The sequence below is a fragment of the Pristiophorus japonicus genome, chromosome 1, assembly GCF_044704955.1.
Source record: "Pristiophorus japonicus isolate sPriJap1 chromosome 1, sPriJap1.hap1, whole genome shotgun sequence".
Taxonomy (NCBI): Eukaryota; Metazoa; Chordata; class Chondrichthyes; family Pristiophoridae; genus Pristiophorus; species Pristiophorus japonicus.
Genome location: NC_091977.1, coordinates 99,439,859 through 99,464,446, shown reverse-complemented (window position 1 = coordinate 99,464,446; position 24,588 = coordinate 99,439,859). Strand labels below are relative to the sequence as shown.

Genomic DNA, 24,588 nt, shown 5'->3' with positions numbered 1-24,588 from the left:
AGGCAGCGGAAGGAGCGTGCGGCAAACCAGACTCCCCGCCCACCCTTTCCTTCAACCCCTGTCTGTCCCACCTGTGACAGAGACTGTGGTTCTTGTATTGGACTGTACAGCCACCTAAGAACTCATGCTAAGAGTGAAAGCGAGTCTTCCTCGATTCTGAGGGTCTGCCTATGAAGATGATGCACCAAGTCAGATCCCCATCTGACTAACCACCACTGACATTCACCCTCATTCTAATGCAATCATAGAAAGTAACGCCACAGAATGAGGCCATTTGGCAATGTCACGCCACTCCCTCAAAGTCACCTTCCACCGATGTAGCCCACCCATTCCCTACACTCATTCCACCACACTCAGTCAAAGTTCTCTTCTTTCCCTTCTTGCAGGAGAAGAGGTCGCAGAATAACAGGAACAGATGGAGAACCAGAGGTGGCCCTCCAATTTACAGTACATTGATGCCTGGGAAATGGCCTTGTCATTTGGAGTGAATTGTGAGACATTGCTTAAACTCGAGCAATGGGTGTGTATGTGATAGGTCATTTGAGGATTGCTTTTGTGTGTTGGTGGCGGGTGGGGAGAGGTTGGTACAGCATTTGGGAGCCAGAAAGGTGCACTGGCGTAACTTAACTCAATCATGTCATTATGAGGCCATCCCGGGCCTCCCAGGCTGCACCGTGCACCTCTGCTGCCATGTCCAACTCGGGTTCCTTCTCCTCCTCATGTTCTATCTGCTCCTCCTCCTCATAGGAAGAAGAGGCTGTGTGCTCTGTGCCTTGCTCCTCCTGCAGCTCCAATCCTCGCTGCAGCGCGCAACATACAACCATGATTCTGGAAACCCTGGCTGGTGCGTACTGAAGGGCTCCTCCAAATCCGTCAAGGTATCTGAAGTGTATCTTCAGTATGTTGATTGCTTGCTCTATTACACATCTGGTCATCATGTGGCTGTTATTATAGCACTCCTCGGCCTCTTTGCTTGGCCTCCTCGAGTGTGTCATCAGTCATGTCTTCAGTGGATAGCCCTTGTCTCCAAGCAGCCAGTCGGTAAGTCTGTTCAGAGGTGTGAAGAGCTAAGAGAGGGTGCACTGGCACAGGATAAAAGAGTCATGACAACTCCCTGGAAATTTGGCACACACATGCATGACGATCTTTTTGTGGTTGGAGACGAGCTGCACATTGAGGGAGTGGAAGCCCTTCTGGTTCACAAATATTCCTGGATTATCTGGGTGTGATGGTCACATGTGTGCAGTTGATGTTGCCCTGCCTCTGTGGGAAGCCAGCCAGACCTGCAATGCCAAGCGCCCACTCAGTCACATTGGCTTCATCAGTGGCAAAGTTCACACAAGTGCCTGACTTGTGAAACATGGCATTGGTCACCTGGGTGATGCATCTGCGGGCGGCCATCTGCGAGATCTAGGAAATGTCTGCTGCAGATCCCTAGAAGAAACCTGAGACGAAGAAGTTGAGGGCGGTGGTGACTGTGACAGTCACTGGTAAGGTGTGCAAGCTACAAATGTCTGCCACGACCTGGTGCTATAGCATAAGCCTTCTGAAGCACTGCTGTTCAGTCCAGGACGCTCATCCTTTGGCAGTATACCCTGTGTTGGGGTTATCACCTCCGGCGAGGTGCATCCCTGTGCTGATCCCCTCTCTCCTGTCGAGCATCAGGTCGATGAGGAGAAGGCTGCTGCTGCTGGTGTTGTTAGTGCTGGGGCTCACCTTGATCCAAATCTGAGGTCCATGGTGAAACAGCATAAGCAGCACCCATGTTGATCTGATAGATTCCAGAAAAAGTGGAGATCAGAGGCACAATCCTTCAATCTACTGAGAGTGACTTGCAATGTAGTGAGAGTGTTTTTGAGGTTACAGAAATCACCTGAAAACTCCTGAAAACAACATCTTTGCACCAAATGGTGTCAGTTTTCCCTTAGGGAAGAAAGTAGGTGTAAGGTGTGAGCATTTATTTACTTTTTCCAGCTGTCACTTAATGAACACACACAATAGCCTTTGCGTTGCTTTCACAGGCGAGCTTCAGGAAGTCCGTGCATCCCGTGCGCAAGCAGTAAAAGCTGAAGCCACAGGTTAAAAAGCCTCTTAAGTGTTTCACAACGAGCTGTTAACTACTTCAATGAGGTTGTCCGTCTCCCCCGAGCGGGTCAGTGGCGCGCTGGGAAATGCACTCGAGTTAATTGCGGAAGTCGGCAGGATGAAGACAGGTTCCCGATGCGCTGTCAATTTCAGCACTTTTAACTACAGACCTGCTTGTGTACCCGTGCTCACTTCAATGTACAAATTCCAGCCTTAGAGTCTATACCATCTGTAGAAAACCTTGCCACAACATTTACAGTGTTTTCTGGAACATCTTGACATGGTTTTAAAACTTTCTGCGATAAGAAATACACACAAGAATTGTTTAGAGATCCTTTCCCAAACTTAATTTGCAGTGTTAGAATGACTGGGCAATTTTTAATCATCTGAAAAATTATATAACAAATTTCCTTGAAGATTTCTTATGTAGTAAGAACTGACTATTACCTCTCATCTTTCTTTTAGATGCAACCATACCTTTGCTACAGTGGGAGAACTTCTATATTTATTTGGGGGCACCGCAGTAGAGAATTTATTTTATAAGGATATCCATGTGCTTGATACAGGTACTCAATTCAATCCTGTTTTCATCTACTAAAGGTTTGTTTATTTGCACAATGCAATTTATTCGTGGTATGGTATTCCCCTTTTACAGTTAGTGAAACTAGGTATTATTTCAGTAAAAATTATGTGGTACCATTTATTGGTGAGAGGCTCCCAGTGTCCAGTGATACCATTTGCAGGCAAATAAATGCACAGAAATACATAGGGCTAGAATTTCCATCGGGATCGTTGCGTCTGATTCTTCGTGCTTTTCCGGCAGTTGCGTCTTTTGAACTGCCGGAATACCGCTGCTGTGTACTTCCGCGATTTTCGTTGGTCGAGTCTCGGCGGTGGCGGTGTGTAGCGGTAGTGGGCTGGAGCGGGTGGTGGTGAAGGGGCTAAAATTCGGCAATCTGCTTGCCATACTAAAGGCAAGCACCACCCCTAGAAAACGTGCGTTTTTTTCTTCTCTGCGCAAATTACAACAGGAAACAGGGCATTTGGTCTAACCAAGCCATGTCAGTATTTACTCTCCATGTTAGAAAACTGATTAAAAATGGAATAAAACCACCCTCCCCACCCCACAGCTTGGGGACTGTATCATGGTTTAGACTGTAATGTTGCGACACACTTCTAAATAGCATTATTATTCCATATGGTTTAAAAAAAGAACTTGCATTTATAGAGCGCCATTCATAACCTCAGGATTTCCCAAAATGCCAATTAATTCGTTTGAAATGTTATCAACTTCTTAGGCAAACACAGCAGCCATTTAGATAAACAAGATCTCACAAACAGGAATGAGATAAATGACCAGTTAATTGGTGTTTGCCAGGATACTAAGAGAACAGCCAGCTCTTTTTCAAAAAAAGTACTATGGCATCTTTTAGGTTGACTTAAACAGGCCGATTTAACATCTCATCCAGCACCTGCGACACTGCAGCACTCCCTCAGTACTGCACTGAAGTGTAGATTAAATAGTAATGTCCTGGAGTGGGCTTAAACCCACAACCTTCTGACCTCAGGTTTGTTTTTTATCACTCAAAACTATACCCACAATATAAACATCTATACAAGATATGCAGATAGAGTTAGAAGGACAAAAGGATACTGCAGAGGCTGGAAATCTGAAATAAAAACAGAAAATGCTGGAAATACTCAGCAGGTCAGACAGCATCTGTGGAGAGAAACAGAGTTAATGTTTCAGGTCGATGACCTTTCATCAGAACTGCCCTTCTCTTTTGCTCTTTTGTTCTTTCCTCTCGCTGCTCCCCCACCCCACCACCTTTCCCTGCCTCTATACTTCCTTAAAACCTGCTACATCGCTAACTTTTGCCAGTTCAGTAAAAGTTCAACAAACTGAAATGTTAACTCTGTTTCTCTCTCCACAGATGCTGTCTGACCTGTTGAGTATTTGTGGCATTTTCTATTTCTATTATTAGAGTTAGAACGAAGAAGTAGGATGGGAAGAGGCCTGTGTGGAAGACCCTTACCCAATGGCGCATTGTGTGCGGATTGTTACCAGGTTTATTGGGTATGAAGTGAATAGTGACAGTGTTGTGACTTTTGGATTTCATCCACCCCAACGATGTCCCTTGTAACACACACACCGATCTTGCACGCACCAGGGGGTTGGAAGAACGTGATCCGTCTCCCCTCCGATCCCCCCCACACCTGTGTCTCTCTCTCCCCCCAACCTCCATGCTCCCCCCCGTACTCTCTCACCCCCCCCCCCACCCCCGTGCTCTTTACCGCCTCCCCGCCAGGCTCGCTATCACCCCCACCCCGTCCCCAGGCTCTCTCTCCCCGTGTCTCTCTCTCTCCTTGCCCCCGGCTCTCTTTCTACGCCCAAGTCTCTCTCCTCACGGAGCACTTTATGGTGCTGCTTGACTTTTCACGTACAGTAAACAGCCGCTGAGATAACCGGTAACTATGGAGAGCTCAGACTATGTAATTGGAGTGAAAGCTGCTTCCAATGGGATGCATCAAATCTCCCCCCGAGAAACAAACTACTCCCCGCTGCCTCACTTCTCTCTCTCCCCGCTGCCTCACTTCTCTCTCTCCCTGCCGCCTCACTTCTCTCTCTCCCCGCTGCCTCACTTCTCTCTCTCCCCGCTGCCTCACTTCTCTCTCTCCCTGCCGCCTCACTTCTCTCTCTCCCCGCTGCCTCACTTCTCTCTCTCCCCACCGCCTCACTTCTCTCTCTCCCTGCCGCCTCACTTCTCTCTCTCCCTGCCGCCTCACTTCTCTCTCTCCCCACCGCCTCACTTCTCTCTCTCCCTGCTGCCTCACTTCTCTCTCTCCCCACCGCCTCACTTCTCTCTCTCCCCGCTGCCTCACTTCTCTCTCTCCCCGCTGCCTCACTTCTCTCTCTCCCCGCTGCCTCACTTCTCTCTCTCCCCACCGCCTCACTTCTCTCTCTCCCCGCTGCCTCACTTCTCTCTCTCCCCACCGCCTCACTTCTCTCTCTCCCTGCCGCCTCACTTCTCTCTCTCCCTGCCGCCTCACTTCTCTCTCTCCCTGCCGCCTCACTTCTCTCTCTCCCCGCGCGCTGTGGGTGGCTCGGGGGCTGAGCGAGCCACGGGCCACAGGCCCCAAGCCACCTGCAGCACCACAAGCCCCGAGCCCCGAGTCGGTGATATTTGTTCTAACTCTTGCTTCTGCGCATGCATTGGGAGACGCAAACGCTGAAGGGAGAGTTAGTACAAATAGTTACTCCGTTTTAAAATGTGTCCTTTAGTCTGGATGGTTGAAATCCAGGATGTATATAGTGTTTGAATAAATATTTCAAGCAGAGGAAGATACATAATTATGGGGAGAGAGCAGGACAATGCGAACTGGGCACTGGGCAGTACCAGTAGATTGGAAACAGGTTGATGTGGTGCCTATATTCAAAAAGGGCAACAAATCAGACACAGGCAATCACAGATCTATTATTCTTACATCAGGTGCAAACTTGAAGATTATGTTTGTAGCTTCGGTGGAAGATCAGGTATGCAATAACTTAATAAACAGCAATCAATGTGGATTCAGTAAGGGAAAATGCTATCTGACCAGTCAATAAATGTTACTTTATTGTTTCAGTAACTTTGACTTGGAGCCAGTGTGAGGTCAAAGGTGAAGGACCATCTGGCAGGGGATACCATACCTTCACATCACACCATGATAAGGTAGATTTAAAGTTGTGCTGTATTGTGCTTTTCTATATAATTAACTAAATTCTTAAAAATGTAAAATTACAGTAACAATATTGTTAAATACAGGATATCTATGTATTTGGTGGATCGTATAATGACCAGGGCAGCAGCATAACAACATTAAATGATGTTGTGAAATTGAGCCTTGGTAAGTGCCTTGTTTGTATGATTTTCTGAATATTTATTGTAATTGTAATATAAATGCATAGGAAATTGTCTTGACAAGCAACATAATTAAACTGAAAACTGTAATTCAGGAAGCATGACTTGTCCAGCTGTTTCAGGGTCTAAGTACATTTCTTTGAGAGAATTATTTTAATTTTAACAGTTTGAACTACTTGAAGACAGCCTACTGGTGCAACATGCTAGAATGTCATGTCATGTGAATTTACCCCTTCGATTCCCCATGATTTCACTTAAACTATTTAGGGGAAAAAATGTGGCGGATGCTAAGAATTTTGGGTATGTTCTAGATATTCTCTCAAGTCTCCAGCCAAACCAAGATAGCAGCCAGATTGAATAGACGTAATTGGATAGATAGTTAACAGGAAGTGCTTCTGGCAAGGTCAACTTATAGTTTTGCAATTAAAAATTGATAGCGCATTAAATCGGACTCCTTCCGACTGAATTCGACCATTCACAGAGCAAAGCAAATAAACAAGGTTACAATTAAGCCATTAACAAGTGAACCATGTTGGCACTTCAACCTGGTTTCTGAGCTTCCAGGGAATTGTGCGTATTCAGCTAGCTTGACAGTTACAATAAGATAATTTTTAATATGACCAGATAGTTCTCATAAATAGACATTAAAAAATACAAGTGGATCTCCCATAGTATTTGTCAATGGAAATTCAGGACAAAGCAAATTTCCTTTAGAGTGCATTAGTGATACTAGAGGTAGAGGTATGGGGATCTGCAGCTTCTGGAACATATGAAGCTCCATCTAGTGGTAGAAATATGCAGTTGCAGGGATGACTGTGTGACAGGTAATGGGAAAGTCCTATCGAGGCATCACCTACAGGCAATACAGAATGGTGATGCCCAAATCTTGAGTGCACAACATAAATATAAATGTAATATTTTATGTATAGATTTACAAAAATGATTTTGTGCAACGAAAAACCTGTGATTACCTTAAAAGATAAAACATCAGAATCCTTCTAGAATAATTGATGATACTGAGGATATTGCACTGCATTATTCATTTTTTAAATCATTGTCGACATTGATCCTTTTCATAAACATAACGATTAAATTATAGTACTTTCAATTATTTAACTTGTAAAATAAACTTGGTACATTTTCTGCTAAACTTTGTAATTTGCTGAAACAAATAACATTTTAGATATAACAAAATATTTAAGTTGTGTTTGAGCTTGTTTATTTTTAAAACTAGTAACTACATGTAACAGTGTGAGCATAGAATATTCAGATTTTTATATTTAAATACGTTCAGCAATCTAACTATTGGTAGATCCCATCAGGTTATACAATTGTGCCAGAGAACTGTTAGATATCACACAGGTGACATCGAACATGTTCCTCGCACTTTTTACATAATTATCATAACTGTGTAGTACTGGTCAAGGCATTTAGGGTCATATTCACAAAATATTTGCTGACATAATAAAACACTGCATTAATTATGCTAATGACCACTTGACTAGATTTTGAACAATATAGCAGAAACCTGCATGTAAGCAGATCAGCAAAACCTTTGTGACTGGCTTGCATGATTGTCAAGTAAATGATGTTCGTGGTTGTATATATTAACTAATACCTCAAATGAGAGAAACAATATGCTACATGCAGTGTGGTACAGCATTAGAAACCCACAACACTTGAGATCTATGACAATGCTAGAAGGTTGTCCCTTTGTTCAGCTTGAGCTTTTGTTGCATGAATGTATCTTTCCACGTGAATCCATTAAAAGACCAGAACACCTTCCCACATTCCCTTCAGCCTGCTGTTCGGTTGTTACTTTGTTCAATTGATTATTTGAGTAAACATTATATAACACAGCAGAACATTTGGTATGGTTTTCAGTTCTTGCACAGAATAATAGATAACTAATAATACAAACAAATGGAAAAAGGTCGCTCAGTAATAATGGGCCCAAGTTTCCGCCCTCTGTAAAAAGGGCGCAGAAAACTTACCTTGTGATTCTCCGAGCTCCTCAGGACGTCTTCGGCCTCAGTATGGCACAGCACAAGGGGTCGTGGGCGGAGCCAGGTCCTGGCGCTGAAAACAGTGCCGGGACCTCTGCACATGCGCGCTAGAGTGTGCGCTCATGTGCAGTAGCTCCTCGCCCCCGAATCTGTGCAGGCTGCGTGGGAGGGGCCAGAAGAACACTGTCCCTAGACATTGAAGATCGGGACTCGGGCTTCCCTCCCGTTCAGCTCCCCCCCCACTCCAGTTCAGCTCCCCCCTCCCTCCCTCCCGTTCAGCTCCCCCCCCGTCTCTCCCTCTTATTCAGCTCCCCCCCTCCCACCCTCTCATTCAGCTCCCCCCCTCCCATTCAGCCTCCCTCCCTCCTTCCCGTTCAGCTCCCCCTTCCTCCCTCCCGTTCAGCCTCTCTCCCTCCCTCCCTCCCATTCAGCTCCCTCCCTCCCTCCCTCCCGTTCATCCTCACCCCTCCCTCCCTCTCTCCCGTTCAGCTCAGCCCCTCCCTCCCGTTCGGCTCCCCCCCCTCGTTCAGCCCCCTCCTCCCCCCTCCTCTACCCCCTCCTCTCCCCCTTCCCTCCCCGCTCCTCTCCCTCCCTCCCTGCCCCTCCTCTCCCCCTCTCTCCTCCTCCTCTCCCTCCTCTCCCCCCTCCCTCCCTCCTCTCCCCCTCCTCTCCCCCCTCCCTCCCTCCTCCTTTCCCCCCTCCCACCCCCCTCCTTTCCCCCTCCCTCCCCCTCCTCTCCCTCCTCTCCCCCTCATCTCCTTCTCCCTCCCCCTCCTCCACCCCCTCTCTCCTCCTTCCCCTCCTCTCCCTCCTCTCCCCCTCCTCTCCCCCCTCCCTCCCCCACCTCCCCCCTCCTCCCCCTCCTCTCTCTCCTCTCCCCCTCCCTCACTCCCCCTCCTTCACCCCCTCCCTCCTCCTCCCCCTCTCTCCCCCCACCCCTCGCTGTCAGAAACACAGAGAGACACTGACAGAGATAGAGAGAGAGACACAGAGAGAGATACTAGGGGTGGGGGGGGGGCCATCCCAGCATGCTGTTGGAGGGCTCCCGGTGCTGCAGTTGGTGAGTAGAAACTTAATTTTTTATTTATTGATTGATTTAAAAAAATTTTTTTTTTTTTTTTTTGGATTGATTTATTGGTTGATTTATTGATTTATTTATCATTTATTGTTGATGATGGCTCTTTATTTGTAAAAGTGAAGTGTTTAATGTTTGTAAACTTCCCTCCCTCCCCCTCCTATCTCTCGTTCCCTACGCCTGATTTATAAGTGACGGCAAGGTTTTTCTAAGCGTACAAAAATCTACAGTTACTCCATTCTAAGTTAGTTGGGATTAAGTTTTCGCTGCCTAAATTTGCAAAATAGGTGTGAGTGGCCGGACACGCCCCCTTTTGAAAAAAACATCTGTTCTAAAATGAAACTATTCTAACTCACTAGAACTGTAACAAATTAAATGCCGAGAATTGCAATTTTTAAGATGCTCCATTCTAAACTAGTTGCTCCAAAAAAATAGGAGCATCTCAGGCCGAAACTTGAGCCCAAAGTGACAGTTTGAGGGACCCCGAAATATAGATACTGATACTGGCTGGTTCCCTTTTCAGAAATTCTCATGTATCTGTTGGCTGTAGCATGTGATCTTCTAGAGAGGCTTGAAAGACAACTATTAGTGTTTTCATAACATTATATACAACAAACTCATTTAGTGTAACTGTTATACATTGTGACCAATAGGTTGTAATAAGCAACCACTTATTACTTATTCTTTGTGTTGAATGTATAATTATTGAAGATAAAAGTACCAATCTAGCCATTTTATTGTTCCTTGGAGAGGAACTTGATATCAACATGCATTGCCAACACTTGAAAAATAAAGTAGAGTGAGTTTATTTCAATGCTGAGAAACTTCACATCTTTTCATACCTATTTTTTTGATTTAAAATTGGATATTGTCATATATTTTCCCACAGAAGTGCAATTGCATTCTGTTACATAGTTGAAGGTTATTCATTCAGATTTTATAGATCTCCCGCATTACACAAAATGTTAAGATGCATTTTACATCATTCATTTATTAGCATTAAAAATTTCAGCCCTTTGACATATCACGTGTTGCTCCAGATTGCTTGAAGGTAGCAGTGTTTTTGGTGTGTTCGATTACTGTATTTGATTATTGGTGCCATTGTAGTGTTATCTCAAAGTTTCTTGAACTACAAATAGTACTAAAAAGATATCTGTACAATTGAATCCTAATCTAATCAGTCCAATATATTGCCATTGAAAATATTAATTCATTCACCTATTTATAAAGAACTACAAGCAGTAAGTGGTGAGTGACTAAATCCAGAATGAACCACAACAGTTTGAGAACATCAGAGTCTATGAAAAGAGGAAAGACCATCATGCTGGTTGTGTGATAATTTAAAAAACCACGGAAAACGAAGTGAACCATTGTGTGTTATGGGTTTCGATCTTGAGATAAATAATTTGACCATATCCCCCAGGGAAATGGTGTTGATGGTGTTTTCAGCCATTTGTCTGGGGGATCCACTGATCTCCTGCTGGAGTAAAATCAGCAGAACCCTGCAGAATTTCAGGACCATTCAGGTCTATGATTTTCCCAATGTGGATGATGACCTATTTATTTGTTTGTAGAGAATAAACTTGTCTGGTACAGATTAAGAGGTGCAATGAATCTCTTTTGTTAACACCATTTATATTACAGCAAAAATGAAGTGGAAGATGCCTTTATATGTTGGGATTTCTCCTGCACGTAGGCATAACCATGCAGCATTTGTTCTTCACAGTCATGTAAGTACAAGAACCAATCATTTTGAACATTCTGCTTTCAACTTTTCCAATTTCCTCCATCAAAGCTCTGTCTGACCTCCTTCAGTAAGGAGGGTGAAAAAGGCAACTAAAACCATAGACCTCTCCACATTGGGTGCTATACTCCGATCGACTAACTTGTAATGGCATGAGACAGATAGGCCCCGAATTTGCGGTCCCAATGATGGCGTATGCTCAGTGCATGTCGCCGTCAGCTTTCTGCAAGGCCCTGCATGTGGAAACCCAGAACTTGTGATCTGTCAAGGTACACCTCGACAGGTCTATTGAACCCATGAGAAATTCACTTTCGCTGGAGCAGAATTGGGCTACTACAGCAAATGCCCGCAAAGGGCCTGCTTTTACCTCAACAAACAGTTGACTAAAAAATGCTACAACTTTGTTTTCTTTTTAAGGATTGTTCGTTTTAGAGCAGACAAGGTTAAGGGTGGATTTAATAGAAGTGTTCATGATTATAAGGGGTTTTGGCAGAGTCGATAGGAAGAAGCTGTTTCCACTGGTAAACAGCGGGCACAGATTTAGAATAATTAGCAAAAAAGCCAGGAGAGAGATTAGGAGAATTTCTTTTTACTCAGCGAGTTGTTGTGATCTGGAATGGATTGCCTGAAAGGATGGTCGAAGCAGGTTCAACAGTAATTTTGAAAAAGGAAATGGGAAAGAGCCAAGTAGTAGGACTAATTGATAGTTCTTTCAGAGAGTTGGCACAGGCATGATGAGTCAAATGGCCTCCATCTGAGCTTTATGATTATATGATTCTATATAACTTATCCCATCTTTTAGGAGGCAGAATTGAATGGTGGGGTGTGTTGCAACTTCAGAGCTTGAACCCACTAATGTCTTGTTTGGAATATCAGTATTCTGCCTGATATTGGGGTAGGTTTTCAAGATGTTGCCCAGGCACAAAAGTGTCATTACGGATGGGAAATTAAAATAAGGCCGTTTCAATAATGAGTGGCTGATCCACAATGCCAGTTTTACACCAGGGCAGCAAGTCAAAGTCTACCCTATTAGTTTTTAACTGAGAGACTAAAGTACAGGGCCGAGGCCTATAGTGCAGGACACCAAGGTAAAAACGAGTAAAAGAGAAAATGAGGCAAATCAGGAAGTTATGATAAGCAATTGCCTAGCTCGGGTTTTAAAAGTCTGAAGATTGTAGGAGGAGAGAAACAATGAGAGAGGAACTGGGAAAGGATGGCTTAGAGCTGGGGGCTGTGCAATGGGTTTTGATTTCAACACAGTGGAAATGTAGGAAATAACAACTGCATTAGAACAGTATATGTGAGCCTGTATAGCCCTCATTTGATCAACTTGATGCACCGCAGTAAAGAAACCAACCATCCTATCATCTACCTGGGATTGGCCTCTTTAAAATGCACTGACTGTAATTTTATTTTAAATATTTCCTTTTTTCTGTATACACCAATGGAAGTGTCTTGATTTCCATATCTCCTTTAGTGCCTACTTCCCTTGTTCTCTGTCTCCCTGGAGGGAGAATGCCTGTCCATATAAAGTAATTGTGGAAACCAATAACATCTATGTATGACTGCCATAATTTAATTGTGCATCTCTAGCCTTGATTAACTCCACATTTGAAATGGCAGTCAAGATAAGTAATTAAAAATTTTGTAATTGGAACAAATGAATTTAATCTACCGAAAGATGCACATTGTTCTTTCTTTTCCCTGTTAGTATTAGTTTAAATTAGCTGCAGGCTGGTTTAACAGACTATATGTAATAACAGTGCTTGAACTTGGGTTTTTAAAAGTTCTGGGTCTGTGATATGAATGGACAATGGAAAATATTTTTTAAAGATCAAGAAGGTCCCAACTTTGATCCCAGGAGCACCATCAGGAAGAGAGCTACACTTGGCCTTGGCATCCCTGGGCTAGGGAGAGGAATAAAAGTCAGGGAGTTTGCCAGCTCCTGATCCAGCGACTCCTCCTGGAAAGGACTGTCTGTATGCGACTGAAGAGAGAATCAAGCTTCACTCTGATGTCTTTCATGTTCAAAATAATCTGTTGACACTCACCATGAAGAATAGCCACGTGACATACAGGAGATTTGCTGCCATTCTTGGGACTATATACCAGCATGAATCATGCTTTCATGAGACAAGGCAAGGACTCTGAGAAAAAAATGGAAAACAATAAACTTGATCTTCAGTATTTTTAAAGAGTACCTAATTGTGCTTTTATATATGTGCCTCTGGCTGACCTAAAGTGACTTTAATTAAATAATTAAAAACATAATGATACTTTAACAAGAAATGTAGCACCTCCATAGTTGAATAAATTGTGATTTGAACAAATTCAGAACAAGTTAAATTGATATATTAGAGCATGCATTTGTGGTTAGTTTCCAAGGGCTCAATTTTCCTGGGTCATTTGTGCCGTTTTTTTGGCGCGCGCCTTTTTTTTAAGCGTATGTATTTAAATCAAAGTTTCCCCCAGGAATCTGCGCCGACGTAACTGAGTTAGTTACAATTTTTTACGTTAGGTTTTTTTGACGTCATAGGGGGCGGCGCCAGTTTTGAGGATTTTTCAGAGTTTGGCCAAAAAACATTTCTGCTAGATCAGAGCTGCAATACAAGATGCAACGCGGCGCAAGGACCAAGAATTTCTTACAGGATGAAGTGGAGGCACTAGTTACTGTGATTGAGGGCAGATGTCAGGAGCTGGACATCAGCAGAGATCACATAAAAGTTCCACCCAAAGAAATGAAGAAACACTGGAACCAAGTTGCAGAAGATTACTGTGCAATGGTGACCACCATGAGATCTGGAGGCCAGCGTAAAAAGAAGTGGCAGGATCTTGGTCAAGTAGTTAGTGTAAGTAATATTTTCATTTATTCAATGGAATTGCAATTGTAAATGTAACCATCTGTATGTCCCATTGAGCAGAAAGACACCCTCTCTAAAAAGTTATATTTTCATCTTTGCAGAGGAAAGTGGCACACAACAAACGAGAAAGAACTCGAACAGGAGGAGACCCGGCAAATCTGCACCCACTGACACCCTTGGAAGAGAGGGTGGCTGCTTTGATGGATCCTGCCTGGAGAAAAGCAATCAGTACTGCACAAGCTGGGCCCACACTCGAGGGAGAGGGTAAGTCTGCAAATTTCACAGTGGCTTTCCTAAATGTTAAGTACTGCGCGGGCTAGCCATGCTTCGGTTCATGGGGATGTCTCCCTCAGCTAATGCAATGTGCTATCATTTATTGTGGTCCTTTAAATCAACCTGCTGCCTGCGCTGTATGTGCCTACTCATGCCGCCAATCTGCACTCTCCTCTGCTGCTAACCATTTGTCTGTTCTGTTATATTTTCCAGAACTTGAGACCAACTCTGACGATGCAGAAGAAGATTCAGGCGAGGATGAGCCTGAAGAGGAGAACATCTTCCAATCCAACCCTCCAGACCAAGAGCATGGAGGTGAGGGGGAGGGGGAGGGGATGGATGAAGCCCCCACTGTTATACTCACTTTTGACGAGGTGCAGGTGCCGCCCATTGAGGTGCTAGCCCTTTCCCTGAGTAGTGGTTTGAGTGTTGGTGGGACATTCCATGGTTTCCCACCGTCTGAGGCTGGGGATTCCAGTGGGGTGCTGTGAGGCACACCCAGGGTCCCACCGTCCCAGGCTGCAGATCCCAGTGGGATGCAGTGAGGCACACCCAGGGCTCCACCGTCCGAGGCTGTGGGTCCCAGTGGGATGCAGCAAGCCACACCCAGGGTAAGGAGGGAAGGAGAGCTCGACCGCTCTCTCCTAAGGTGCAGGATCTAGCAGATGTGGTTCATGATGGCAATGAGTGCGGAGAGCATTGCCCTTACCCGATCACTCCTGGACACCGTGGGGTTAAAGAGGAAATTAATGTATTAGTAAGGAAGGACATTGGATGATGTGGAATCGTTATGGGTGGAGCTACAGAATAGCAAAGGGCAGAAAACGTTAGTGGGAGTTGTGTACAGACCACCAAACAGTAGTAGTGAGGTTGGGGACAGCATCAAACAAGAAATTAGGGATGTGTGCAATAAAGGTACAGCAGTTATCATGGGCGACTTTAATCTACATATTGATTGGGCTAACCAAACTGGTAACAATGTGGTGGAGGAGGATTTCCTGGAGTGTATTAGGGATGGTTTCCTAGACCAATATGTCGAGGATCCAACTAGAGAGCTGGCCATCCTGGACTGGGTGATGTGTAATGAGAAAGGACTAATTAACAATCTTGTTGTGCGAGGCCCCTTGGGGAAGAGCGACCATAATAAGGTAGAATTCTTTATTAAAATGGAGAGTGACACAGTTAATTCAGAGACTAGGGTCCTGAACTTAAGGAAAGGTAATTTCGATGGTATGAGACGTGAATTGGCTAGAATAGACTGGCAAGTGATACTTAAAGGATTGACGATGGACAGACAATGGCAAACATTTAAAGATCACATGGATGAACTTCAACAATTGTACATCCGTGTCTGGAGTAAAAAATAAAACGGGGAAGGTGGCTCAACCATGGCTAATAAGGGAAATTAAGGATAGTGTTAAATCCAAGGAAGAGGCATATAAATTGGCCAAAAAAAGCTGCAAACCTGAGGACTGGGAGAATTTTGTAATACAGCAGAGGAGGACAAAGGCTTTAATTAGGAGGGGGAAAATAGAGTATGAAAGGAATCTTGCTGGCAACATAAAAACTGACTGCAAAAGCTTCTATAGATATGTGAAGAGCAAAAGATTAGTGAAAACAAATGTAGGTCCCTTGTAGTCAGAATCAGGTGAACTTATAATGGAGAACAAAGATGTGGCGGACCAGTTAAACAAATACTTTGGTTCTGTCTTCATGAAGGAGGACACGAATAACCTTCCGGAAATACTAGGGGCCCGAGGGTCTAGTGGGAAGGAGGAACTGAAGGAAATCCTTATTAGGCGGGAAATTGTGTTTGGGAAATTGATGGGATTGAAGGCCGATAAGTCCCCGGGGTCTGATAGTCTGCATCCCAGAGTACTTAAGGAAGTAGCACTAGAAATAATGGATGCATTGGTGATCATTTTCCAACAGTCTATCGACTCTGGATCGGTTCCTATGGATTGGAGGGTAGCTAATGTAACACACATTTTAAGAAAGGAGGGAGAGAGAAAATGGGTAATTTTAGACTGATTAGCCTGACATCAGTAGTGGGGAAAATGTTGGAATCAATTATTAAAGATGTAATAGCAGCACATTTGGAAAGCAGTGACGGGATTTATGGTCAGCATGGATTTATGAAAGGGAAATCCTGCTTAACAAATCTTCTAGAATTTTTTGAGGAGGTAACTGGTAGAGTGGACAAGGGAGTGGATGTGGTGTAATTGGACTTTCAAAAGGCTTTTGACAAGGTCCCACACAAGAGATTGGTGTGCAAAATTAAAGCACATGGTATTGGGAGTAATGTACTGACGTGGAAAGAGAACTGGTTGGCAGACAGGAAGCAGAGAGTCGGGATAAACGGGTACTTTTCAGAGTGGCAGGCAGTGACTAGTGGGGTGCCGCAGGGCTCAGTGCTGGGACCACAGCTTTTTACAATATACATTAATGATTTGGATGAGGGAATTGAGTGTAATATTTCCAAGTTTGCAGATGACACTAAGCTGGGTGGCGGTGTGAGCTATGAGGAGGACTCTAAAAGGCTGCAGGGTGACTTGGACAGTTTAGGTGAGTGGGCAAACACGTGGCAGATCCAGTATAATGTGGATAAATGTGAGGTTATCCACTTTGGTGGCAAAAACATGAAGGCAGAATATTATCTGAATGGTGGCAGATTAGGAAAAGGGGAGGTGCAACGAGACCTGGGTGTCATGGGACATCAGTCATTGAAAGTTGGCATGCAGGTACAGCAGGCGATGAAGAAGGCAAATGGTATGTTGGCCTTCATAGCTAGGGGATTTGAGTATAAGATTAGAGAGATCTTACTGCAGTTGTACAGGGCCTTGGTGAGGCCTCACCTGGAATATTGTGTTCAGTTTTGGTCTCCTAATCTGAGGAAGGGCGTTCTTGCTATTGAGGGAGTGCAGCGAAGGTTTACCAGACTGATTCCTGGGATGGCTGGACTGACATATGAGAAGAGACTGGATCGACTGGGCCTGTATTCACTGGAGTTTAGAAGGATGAGAGGGGATCTCATAGAAACATATAAAATTCTGACGGGACTGGGCATGAAGAATGTTCCCGATGTTGGGGAAGTCCAGGACCAGGGGACACAGTCTAAGGATAAGGGGTAAGCCATTTAGGACTGAGATGAGGAGAAACTTGTTCACTCAGAGAGTTGTTAACCTGTGGAATTCCCTACTGCAGAGAGTTGTTGATGCCAGTTCATTGGATATATTCAAGAGGGAGTTAGATATAGCCCTTACGGCTAAAGGGATGAAGGTGTATGGAGAGAAAGCAGGAAAGGGGTACTGAGGTGAATGATTAGTCATGATCTTATTGAATGTTGGTGCAGGCTCGAAGGGCCGAATCTCCTACTCCTGCACCTATTTCCTCTGAGTGATGAGGTCTCGGGACTGTCGGGAGAAGTAACAACACACTCACGAGAAATGGGAACGCTGTCCAGGAATATGAGGGAGAGAATATCTCAGTCAGCAGAAACTGTGTTGGTGCACATGAGGGAGGGAATGTCGCAGGTAGCTGATGCTCTGTCAGTGAACATTAGGGAGGGAATGTTGCAGGTAGTTGAGACACTGTCAGGGCACATGAGGGAGGGAATGTGGGAGTTAGCTGCTGCTGTAAGGGAACACGCCCAAACCGCACGCCGATTGACAGAATCAATTGCCACTCCCATTCCAATCCCCAGACCAGCCTCTGAAAAGGCCCAAGCCGGGCCTTCCACATTACCGGCTGCCGCCCCCACCATCCCGCCCCTACCCCTCCACCCCATCAAAAAGTGCGCGTTACCTGAGATGTTCGAAAGAATAAGTTTGGTATCAACCCGAGAAAAGCTGCGTCACCGCCTGCGGGCAGGGGTGGAGTCACCAAGACCAAGCGCATCGGCCGGTCTTAGAATAAGGTGGAGGAGAGATGGGTGCAGCCTTTCTTTGTTGATGTTGTTGTTATTATTATTGTTACTGTTGTAACTGTTCTTAAATTAAATTTTTTTTGTAAGTTATGTAAATTTACAAGTTTAAAAGTGAGTAAGTGATCATAAAATTTTTAAGTGATCTTAGAGTTTATAAATGATCTTAAGTGAAAACTTTAAAGTTTGATACAAGAATATTTTTATTAATGTTAAGTACAAACAAATGTTTGTTAAACTTTTGAATAAAATATATTTTAAATTATAACTGAATCATTTACATTATTAGTTCCATTATTAACACAACTTTTGGAATTCAAGAAGAATCATTTCCATTATTTGTTCGATTATCAACACAACTTTTTGAAGTAAACAAGAATCATTTCCATCATTTGTTCCAACTTTATGGAATGGGTCCAAACTGTAAACATGGTCCATGTGGAATAGTTGTCGCTGAGCCTTCAGGCAGCAAAGCGTTCACGGATGAGCTGCTGGCGCAAGGCCCGAGCAATCGTTAAAGGGGCATGACGGCCAACCCTACCCACTGTCGTGCTCCTGGTTCAGGTAGTTGCATGGCTTCCTCGTCATCGTCCTCCTCTTCCTCCTCATCATCTGCATCTTCCTCATCATTATCATCAGCCACTCTCACCTCAGGTAGCTGCTGCTGCCTCCTGATGGCTAAGTTATGCAGCATGCGGCACACAACAGTGAACTAACCGGCAATCTCAGGGGAATATTGCAAGCAGTCTCCAGAATGGTCCAGGCATCGGAAACGCTGTTTCAAGATGCCAATGGTCCTTTCTATTATGCTGCGCGACGCAATGTGTGACATGTTGTATTCCTGGTCAGCTTCCGTCCAGGTTACGTGTAGGGAGCGTCATGAGCCAGCTGGCGAGGCCGTACCCATTGTCTCCCAGTAGCCAGCTCTGCCCTTCTGGCTGCTGCTCAAACATGGCTGATATAGCACTCTCCCATAGGATGAAGGTATCATGGGTGCTACCCAGGGTATCGTGCATCAACTGACATGATGTGATGCAGGTCGTCACACACAAGCTGCACATTAATGGAGTGGAATCCTTTTCTGTTCCTGTACATCTCGGAATCCTCCAAAGGTGCTCACAAGGTGATGTGGGTACAATCAATGCAGTCCTGTACCTTGGAAAAGTCAACAATCCTGGAGAAGCCTACAGCCCTGTCACACATTGCCTGGGTGGTCATGGGGAACTTTATGTAGTCATTCCTCTGGGCATATAGTGCAGCAGTCACCTGCCAAATGCAGATATGTGTTATATGTTGTGAAATGGCGCACATATCCCCAGTTGTAGCTTGGAACGATCCAGATGCATAGAATGAAAGTGCAGTTGTAACCTTCACTTCAACTGACAAAGTAGTCCTCCTGATGCTTCTAGGTTGCAAGTCTGCTTTTACGAACTCACAGATCTCAGTTACAACTTCTTTGCGGAAATGCATCAATCTGACACAGTCTGCATCACTCAGGTGTAAGTACGCACGCCTGTGTCGATATACCCGATGTGGGTAAGGCCTCCAGCCCATCACCCTACGTGCTGTGAGGTTCCTCCTGTGATGATGTCGAATCAGTTGTCTCCTCCGCAGCACCATCATGCAGAAGGCTTGCACAAGGTAAGGCATTGTCAGTATTGCCCCCATTATTAAATTTTACCTTTTCAAGAAGCTCAAAACTGCAGGCAGGCAGGACAAGGGGCTAGAACCTCCACTTTTGAGCTTATCGCTCAAAATGGGCATTATTTACGGCATGGTCATTAAAAAAGGGTTTTCAGATCGCCGGCTTCTTGCCCATTCTCAAAATGGCTAGTTTACATTTTTGAAAATGGGTGTTACCGTAAGCGATATCAAATGGGCGGTAGCGTTAAATTTTTCTGACCTTCTACCGTAAAGTGTGGCCGTCCTTAGCAACGGCATGGCAACACTTGATTCCCGCGATTCAGGAGGTCAAGGGTCATCATGACATGCGCAGAAGAGGAGACAGAGAGAGAGGGAGCTCACAAGCACTGAAAGCGTGTGTGGCTGTGGTGTGTGCTTGTTTGGCTGTTGAGGGAGGAACGACGGAGATTCACCAGCAGCAAAAAGCCCACTAAGCACCAAGAACATAGGTGGCACCGAGTTTTTGTTCAACAAATAACATATAAAATGCCCTGGAGCTGGTAGCCAGGAACACTGGTGGCAGAGGGCTCCCAGTGGTCTGGAGCACCGCACTGCACCCCAAGGTGCTGCACCCCATTGCCAACCACACGAGAGTCAGCAGCAACATCTTGCTTCTGGCTCGGAGCATGTTCCCACCTCGGGACCGTCCTCTCCCGTATCCGTCCAAGCAGCACTTCGGCCGTCACCGCCCCCCCGCCCCCCCCCTCTGCCTCCACCCAATGAAGCATCGCCTGAGGACCTCCTCAGCCAGGCAGCTTGGAGTCAGGAAGGTAAGGGGAAGGGGTAGAGGCGGGGAGGAGAAACGGGGGTTGGGGGGGGGGAAGAGTTGGTTTGTAAAGAAATACTGATGATTTCAGACTAATGTTTGGTTTAAATGTTTTTTATTTAACAAAACCTTGCAGCTCATTGGCTCAGATAGCTGTACCATTACACGCTGGTGATTCTTTACATCAAAGGGTATAATCACACTTAACTTCAATCAGCTTAAACTTTAACTGCCACTAAGGTGATGCCCACCATTAATGTATGACCTGCACACCCAACAGTGTGTCAGCTTTGTAAATAACACCAATGTTCTTTCAGGCAAAGCGATCATTGATGAGCTCCTGACATAAGGCTCTTGCAGCTATCATGCCACCATGGGCCCTTTCATGCGGTCTACAGGAGGGCGGGGGCATGGCTTCAGCGTCAACCTGATTGTCTGGGGCGATGTCAGCGTCCGCCTCCTCGTCCTCCTCTTCCTCTCTCTGGTGAGGTGGACTGTCAGACACATCAGGCAATTCTTGTCCTCTCCTGATAGCCAAATTCTGTAGCATGGAATACACTGCCACGAATTGAGCTACCTCCTGAGTGGTCCAGTCATTTGAAACGCTGCTTCAGCACTCCACTGGTTTTCTCCATGATATTGCGAGTTGCTCTGTGGCTCTCATTGTATCGCCTCTCGGCCTCGGTGAGGGTGTCACGCAGGGGGGTCATCAGCCAGGTAGCGAGGCTATATCCTTTGTCCCCAAGCATCCAGCGTTGACCTTGTGGCTCATTGTTAAACAAGTCAGATGCAGTGCTCTCACACAGGATGTGAGCATCATGGATGCTGCCCGGAAATTGAGCATTCACTGCCAGTATAATTTGCTGGTGGTCGACGTCCAGCTGGACATTCAGGGAGTGGAATCCCTTGCGGTTCCTGAAAACCTCAGCATCCTGAAAAGGTGCCCGCTTTGCGATGTGTGTACAGTCTATTGCTCCCTGCAACTTAGGGAAGTTTGCAATTCTGGAGAAACCTGAAGCCCTCTCACTCTGTCTCCCTGGTTATAGGGAAGCTGATCAAGTCCCTCCTGCATGTGTACAGGGCTTCAGTGACCTGTTAATGCAGCGATGTGTAGCATGCCGAGAAATTCCGCAAATGTCGCCAGCTGTGGCCTGAAACGAACCTGAGGCATAGAACGATAGTGCCGCGGTGACTTTGACCTCAACGGACAGTGCAGTTCTGCTGGTGCTGGCAGGCTGCCCTTATCAGCTGGCATACCTCAGTGATAACCTCTTTGTGGAACCGCAGTCTCCGAAGGCAGGTGGTATCGGGCAAGTCAAGGTAAGAATGCTTCTCCTTGTACTTGCGGTGGGTGTAATGTCTGGTCCTTCTTATCTGTCTGCATTGGGCACATAATGCACTGCAGCGTTCCTTCGGCAATGTCGAGTCTGCTGCTTGTATTTGATCACCAAGAGAGGGTGAGAAAGTTCAGGCCCCATTGCAGTAGCGCTCTGTTTTCCACCGATTGCACACAAACAAGGAATGTCCCGACGAGCACACCTCTTCAATTCCAATCGGTCACAGTGTGGTCAAGATGTTGTTAGAGATGTTCACATCAACTCCAACGACCTGCAGAGTACATCCGAACTCCGCCGAGGTTGAAGCACAGCAGCCTTTTAAAGGACGCGACATGTGATCTTTTTGTGGGCGGTTTTTTGTGTGAGCGATATTGTGGGCGAAATGTGTGCGAGGTGGTGAAATTGACAATGGGCGATCTCCATGGCTGCTAGTTTGGGTAAATATGGTCTTTACGACAAAAATTAGTTGGCGGGCATTAATATTGAATCTCAGCGTTAATTCCGCGCGGACATAACGCTGGGCGATGTTATGGGCCGTGAATTCGCCCATCCTGCTGATTCTGCCCAAAAAAAGTCGGCGGGCGGTAATATATTTTCTCGGCGTTAACCACATGGAGAAAGTAACGCTCGGCGATATGTTTCCGTACAATGCCTGCCAGTTTCCATTTTGTGCCAAAATGGACGATATATGGGCGTTATACGTCATTTCAGCGGTAAAATGGGCGTTAAGTGGGCGTTAAGCAGGCAAAAAAAGTGGAGGTTCTAACCCCAAGTTCTTTGTTCTCTCTCCCCACAAGATCTGTATGGACCACAGCCAGGTCTGAGTGATTGGGAACCCCCCACACCCTCCGACCCCCCCCCGTGCTACATTTGACGTGCAGTGCAGGCTTCTGATGCTTTCCATATGCCTTCCACGGCGCCCCCACGGCGCCCCCCTCCCCCCGCCCCGGGCTTCTTTTGAAGCCGAGCTCCAAGCCCGTGTGTCTGTGTGAGTATCTGATTCTGCCGGCCGACGCTCTGACCCTCGAGCCCTGTTTTCAGACGTTCGTTGGTGGCGTGTCAGTTTAAGAAAAATGAAAACTTACAGAATTCCATCAAACTTCCATTTACTGTGTTTTAAGGTAAAAACAAATTCATCTTTATTATGCATATTTAAGTGTTCTTCGCTCCTTCCAAAACTTCGCTGAAAAACAATGGCGTCTTTAGGCGACGATTTTTCAATGCGCGCTAGTTTTTCTTAACTCGCCAGAAGGTGTTTCGGAAGTAGTCACATACGCCGACCGAGGAGAATTTTTTTTAGGCAAATTTACATAATTGAGAAAAACTGGCACAGACCCCTATGATGCAAAAAAAAAGACTAATCTAAAAAAATTGTAACTAACTGAATTCATTGGGGAAACTTTAATTTTTTAACTTTGGCCAAAAAAAGCGGTGCGTGCCAAAAAAATGCCGCAAATCACTGAGCCCCATGTTTTTGTGCTGCCTTAGGCTGTTCATTTGACAAATGCACTGTTTGCATTAAGAAATCTTCTGCTCCTAAATTCACATTTATTTTTCTTTGAAACAACTTTCTGGCTCTTTCTCTTGCAAGCCTGCTTGAATTCTGTATGGCTGCACACTGCCTAGGAGATAGTTAACTATCCATCTCACGAGGGAAAGTGCTGTTCCCAAATCCTATTGTAGTTGTAGTCCTTACAGGTTTACAGGTGTTGCTGGATGAGATATGTTCAGCCCTTGTGGATTCTGAGAGCAACAATTAATTGGCTTCCACAACACAAGATTGATCCCCTGCACGAACCTGAGGGACAGTGGGATTACTTGTTTATTTCAGCAATCGGTTCTCATTTTTTTTGCTTGTCGCTTTGTGGGTTATTAGTTCTGTGGTCTTTTCCTTTGGAACAGATGTCTCTCACAGCCAGCCCTACGCACTATGGTGAATTGACTGATGGTGCTCCGGTGTAAGCATCAGCTTACAGTTTATGTAGCAGTGTGAGACATTTCTGCTCTGTATGTGACAGGGACTGCACTGTAAAATCTGGAGCAAAGTACTTGGTAGCAACAGTTTAGTGGCTAATTTGTCTTCTACTCAAAAATCTAAAAATGGTTAAAAAAGTGTTTTAGTCAGTGATCAAAACAAAAGCAACATAACTCGCTGAGCACAACAAAGTCAAGCAATTTCAAATGAAATATATGCAAAAGAAAACTTTAAATGCTAGAAATCTGAAAGAAAAACAAAATAATGCTGTAAATTTGGAGCAACTCAGTCAGAATTAAAAAAAGAAATAGGTTTTGTGTTTAGACTCAGCATTTTCTGTTTTTATTTAGGATTAAATATACTGCCATCATCATGTTAAATATAGAAATGAATGAAAAATAAAATTTTTTTTCAGCTTTACATTTTCGGTGGAGTCAATGAAGAGCAGGAATTTAATGACATAAAGGCGATGAAGTTAATAAATCCGTCTGACAGACAACCAAGTAAGTCTTATGGTTTTGGTAAGAACTCATAAAAATGTGATGTGGTAATACAGGTGCAGCACCTAAAATCTGGAACCCTCAGGACCGAGGCCATTCCGGATTCCGGGCTTTCGATTTGTCTTCTGATGTCACAAATCCGGAAACACCCGAGCCCAGCTTCGGTTATTTCTGGATTTCAGAACGTCAGAAAGGAGGGGAGGATTCCTGCTGAAGAGCTGTTTGGCCGTTCGGCCACGCTGAGGAAGATGTCGTCGGGCGAGCCCCGCCAAGCAGGTTGTCAGGTGGGCGGGCCCCACCGAGGATGTTGTCGGGTGGATCCCGCTGAGGATGTTGTCAGGAAGGCTGGCCCCCACTGAGGTGTTCAGTCGGGGCCCCGCAGAGGAGGTGTTCAGACGGGGCCCCGCAGAGGAGTGTTCAGACGGGGCCCCACCAAGGAGGTCGTCGGGTGGGTCGGCA

At 45.3% G+C, this 24,588-nt stretch overlaps 1 protein-coding gene across 1 annotated transcript in view; it reads left to right on the top strand.

The window, feature by feature from the left end:
• The window catches only part of LOC139228397 (rab9 effector protein with kelch motifs), a 194,141-nt gene that overhangs the window by 114,306 nt on the left and 55,247 nt on the right, over positions 1 to 24,588 (top strand). The window contains exons 9-13 of the mRNA XM_070859885.1: positions 2,551 to 2,651; positions 5,713 to 5,798; positions 5,892 to 5,973; positions 10,713 to 10,798; positions 24,045 to 24,132. Coding sequence (XP_070715986.1) covers positions 2,551 to 2,651; positions 5,713 to 5,798; positions 5,892 to 5,973; positions 10,713 to 10,798; positions 24,045 to 24,132 — 443 coding nt within the window. The remainder of the gene's footprint in view (positions 1 to 2,550; positions 2,652 to 5,712; positions 5,799 to 5,891; positions 5,974 to 10,712; positions 10,799 to 24,044; positions 24,133 to 24,588) is intronic.